At 43.3% G+C, this 4,519-nt stretch overlaps 1 protein-coding gene across 1 annotated transcript; it reads left to right on the top strand.

The window, feature by feature from the left end:
* The first annotated feature begins 533 nt into the window (after positions 1–533).
* Positions 534–1,433, top strand: LOC108086047 (uncharacterized). Its single transcript, XM_070289206.1, has 2 exons — positions 534–652; positions 721–1,433. The coding sequence occupies exons 1-2, from the start codon at positions 625–627 to the stop codon at positions 1,266–1,268; spliced, it is 576 nt and encodes a 191-aa protein (XP_070145307.1). The 5' UTR covers positions 534–624; the 3' UTR covers positions 1,269–1,433.
* The last annotated feature ends 3,086 nt before the right edge of the window (positions 1,434–4,519 follow it).

The raw sequence follows: 4,519 nt of genomic DNA, 5'->3' as shown, positions 1-4,519 counted from the left end.
TTTTTTAACAATAAATAGAACATTTTTTTTTATTTTAATACATTTTCAATAATTCCGTTATTTTAATAATACATCCAATACTTTCCTATATATAAAATATGAAAATAGCGAAGCTTTCGATATTTACATCAAGATATCTAGCGGAATATTTGTATCGATATATTATATCGAACTTTTATACCCCAAATAAACCCTAGTATCTTTATATCGATCTCTTTTGTTAACAAGTCAAGCTGACCTCATATATTATATCCCAAGCAGCACGATCAAGAAATGCGTGTGCAACCGTTGAGTGCGAAAAACTCGGCAAACAACAGGCCGAAGCCTAAATATAGAAACTTCTGTGCACGCGACACTCAAAAGCAAACACGGAGCGTATACTTAACCTTGAACTTGGGCAAACTCCAGAGACCATGCTGAAGGCTATTATTGGCAACCAGTTGGACGGTATCGAAGGGTTCGAAATAAGACTTTATTTACTAATTATTTTTAACTACAACTTTCGGCTATGGGTAGGACTATAAAATGGGATCGCGACACCAGAGAAAGACATCAGTCAGCAGCTGAGCTTTCTCCAGTATAGCTAGTTGCACCTAAAGGACTTGTCAAAGAAACTTGGTCAAAATGAAGTTAACAGTCGGCATTTTGATTGGTAATATCCTCTGTGGTCTCTTCATGTTATATCCTCAACTCATTTCGAGTGTTTTTTTCATTTTTAAGTGAGCGTTCTGCTGATCGGCAGTTCGTATGGATTGCCTACTTCGGTAGAGCTTACTCCCTGTGGTTGTCCAATACCGAAGCCTCCGCCTCCGCCTCCACCTCCACCACCTCCGCCTCCATGTGTCGATCCACCACCACCACCACCATGCAAACCAGAGCCACCGAAGCCACAGCCACCGAAGCCACAGCCACCTAAGCCACAACCACCGAAGCCAGAGCCTCCATGCGAACCGCCGAAGCCACAGCCACCTAAGCCACAGCCACCCAAGCCACAGCCACCCAAGCCACAGCCACCCAAGCCACAGCCACCGAAGCCACAGCCACCTAAGCCACAGCCACCTAAGCCACAGCCACCCAAGCCAAAGCCACCTAAGCCACAGCCACCTAAACCAGATTGCGGATGCAAGTCTTGTGGACCTGGAGGTAAGGCCTGCGAAGGATGCCCCAAACAGGATGATCTGTGCAAGGAATTGACCAAGCTCCTTAAAGACCTCGATCGCAAGATCAAGCAATGCGTGTGCGGAGTGCCCAAGTTTGCACTACCCTAAACAGGGTTCCACGCGAGACAAAAGTCCACCAATGAACCCCAAGGAAAACCAGGAACTAGATGAACGAACCAAGGATAACGAACTGATCACCTGAAAGCGATTTAATAGAGTTTTAATTTTGTTTTGTTTTCGTTTCAAAATATATGAGTAAGTGCTGCATTTTAAGTCGGTTGTTACTAATTTTTTTATGGAGTAAGTGGGTTCTGGAAGATGAAAGGATATAGCCATACTTATCTGTATCCTTATCCACACTTCCACTGCCATTCTGGGCTATTAATACTGTCCTTTTCCATTCGCTCGAACACTTGCCAAAATCCATCATCATTGAATGTCACATCATCATCGCCATTTGACATCTATTCCAGGAATCCGGATACGGATGCTGATCCCCCTCCCCCATAACCATGTCTATTCATCTGTCGCCTTCGGTAAGCGTGCACGTTTTATAATTCATTTGCAGTTCCTTCAACAATTTCGTGAATATTTCATTTGGTTTCGTGTGGTACAATTTTTACAGCTCGTTTGTCACTTTCCCACCTCGTCGTCATCGTCATCGTATTTCACATTTTCCCCAGAATTGCGCCAGCGTTTTTCCCCGCTTTCCCTTGGCCGCATGCAGCACATTGCATGAATAATGCAGTGATCCGATCTGTGGGCGGAATCTGTCACAGAACAGATACACCTGACGAGCATCGGACTCGAAACTTGTATGCATACTTATGCATCCAATAGATACATTTGCCGGCAAGCAGCTTAGACGATTACCTAATTGGCTAATTGTAATTGTATTCATTAGGTACGGTACAGGTATTAGGGCTTCATAATCTATCAATTAATTGGGATTCAGGTTCAGGAGCTTGTTGGGAGTAGTTAGTGCTAAATGAATAATGGATATTGATTGATGAATGATTAATAAGTTGTATGGGCAATATAATTTAGGTATTTTTAGTTAAAGGATACTTCATTGAATGTGTTAAGGTAATTACCCATTTTAGAGTGCCTTCGTTGGCTTCTTTTATCCGATTTCCAATAACCAATCGTAGCTGTAAGGTAACCAGCTACATAAGCGTAGGCTTTACTACATTCATTCATTACTGAACTACAAGCAGGAGCAGAAGCAGGAGCCATGAGCCAGGAGTAGCATCCAATCAGCCTCAGATTATTTCGTAGTAAGGCACACAGGACCTGTTTTCTGTGCTTCCTGAGCCCAGTTGCATTGCACAATTCCAAACTGACTGTCGAAATGAGTTGAGACGAACTAAGCCCCTTGGGCGATTTTCATCATGCCATTTTATTTCACCTTTTTTCCCCCCAGAAAGCTTTTCAAGCTAGAAAGAATCAGCACTAACAAAAAGTTTGGTAAACTTGAAATTATTTCAATGTTAGTTTTTATTATATAAGTAAGTTGCTTATATATTCAAGAAAATTTCAAACAAAGATCTCTGAAAAAGAGAACTAGTTAGTTTGTGGCATTGTCTCTTAGATAAATTATGAAAAATATACTTTGTTTCCTAAAATATCCCTAGTATAAGTCTGATAATCTCGATTCTTGGTGCTCATATCCCCAGTCACAGTGTCTTTTGCTCTTACTTTTAATTTCGAATGTTGGCCAAACACAAAGTTTGTCATGACTTGCCAAATGGCATCTCCCTCCTGGATGGTAACTCCTTCAACTAGCACTACTTCCATCCCAATATCTCTCATCTCCCCCTCTGAAGATCATGTATAATGCATGCAACTTTGGTGCTATGCAAGAGCCAAACCCTCAAACCAAAATTCAGCCAAATGTCGATGGCTGTCAACGCAACTTCGATGCGGAGCAAGAGACAATGTAACTCAAAACTAGACACTGTGTTGTAACTTCCAGGGGATACCAATGACGATTCCAAATTCCCAACCTGCCCAAGTAACGTTGTTGTGCAACAGAAACTGCAAAACTGCAATGACTGAACGATTATGCCAATGGCAGGCCATGTCCAAAGCAAACGATTTGTCACAGTGGCAATGGAGTTGAGTCGGAGTTCTATTCGTCGGAGTTAGAGCCGGGGGAAGGCTGCGAGTCTCAGAGTCTCGGGTTTTATTGCCAATAACAGGGGGGAGATCCAGAACCGCAAACACTTTACCCCAAATTGTGGGAGAAACAGAGAGAGAGAGAGAGAGAGCAGCAGCAGAGAGAAGTTTCTCCAGGGAGCTAGAATGCGAGCCAAGGGAGCTTGCACAGAGAGAAAAGGGGTTTATTTTTGAATGGTTTACATAATTGTAACATTATATATGTTACACATAAAGTTTTAATAATAAGTAGTATAATAATTAATTTTTATAATGGATTTTCAATTTATTTCCCATATTTTTTTTATCCAGTGCATTTGCCCCACCGTGTGGGCGGGCTCCGTTGAGTGGCCCAGCATCCCGCTTCGATTTCAAAACTCCAGCTGCGACAACTGTAGGTTTACCTCCTTCGTCTACTCCCCCCCTGGGTTTTCCTCCCCCTTTTTCCCCAGCTACTCGGAACATGACACCAAGTCCAAAGTCGTTGGCTGTTCATCCTTTTTCATCCCGACCAACCCAACCGACCGACCGCCCGCCCTGTCTCTCTTTTCCCTTTCGCATGTCCTTGCCGCCTTTGCCCAGCTGCAAGTGACAGTAATTGTTTTATTGACATTGATTGACATGGCAAAAATGGGGAGGCAGCGGCAGCAGCATCCAGCAGGAGCCGGGAGCAGGACCAAGTGGAGAAGCCGTAAAGGAAGCATCAGCCAAGTCAAGCCAAAGACAAACTGCAATGCCAAATGCGAATTTCAATCCCAATTTTTGGTATCTGCTCGTCGTCGTCCCCCCTCTCGAATCTTTTATCCCCCATTTGCGAAGCTCAAAAATGAGCAAAAGATTTCAATTTCATTTTGATGGATCGCATTTACAGGCGAACCACCATGGCCCTCCCCCTACCATCCCACTTTTCCTTCATTCATGGTGCACTTTTTGGCTTTTTCTCCTCACTCTCTTTCTCACTCTCTGGCTCCTCTTTTTTCGCCATTGTTTACCCTTGTAAGCTGCTGATTAAACCATGCAATGCTGCAGCTTCTTTTGGCTTTTCCTTGTGCCTTCCTCCGCTTGTTCCAGCAGATTTTCCTTCGGCTTTTCCCAGCTACTCTAGCAGCTGGTGGAAAACAACACATCAATTGCTGGGTGTGCCGGTGTACAATGCATGTTGTGTGCCATTGTAGAAAAGACAATTGTTTGATTTTCGATAT

Source organism: Drosophila kikkawai, chromosome 2L (genome assembly GCF_030179895.1).
Source record: "Drosophila kikkawai strain 14028-0561.14 chromosome 2L, DkikHiC1v2, whole genome shotgun sequence".
In the NCBI taxonomy this organism is placed as follows: Eukaryota; Metazoa; Arthropoda; class Insecta; order Diptera; family Drosophilidae; genus Drosophila; species Drosophila kikkawai.
This window is presented reverse-complemented; position numbering and strand designations above follow the sequence as displayed.

What these genes read in the sequence shown, in the direction of transcription:
- LOC108086047 (XM_070289206.1), top strand. Translation starts at nt 625, where the DNA reads ATGAAGTTAACAGTCGGCATTTTGATTG. An exon ending in AACAGTCGGCATTTTGATTG is followed by an intron (nt 653 to 720) that starts GTAATATCCTCT and finishes TTCATTTTTAAG; the next exon opens with TGAGCGTTCTGCTGATCGGC.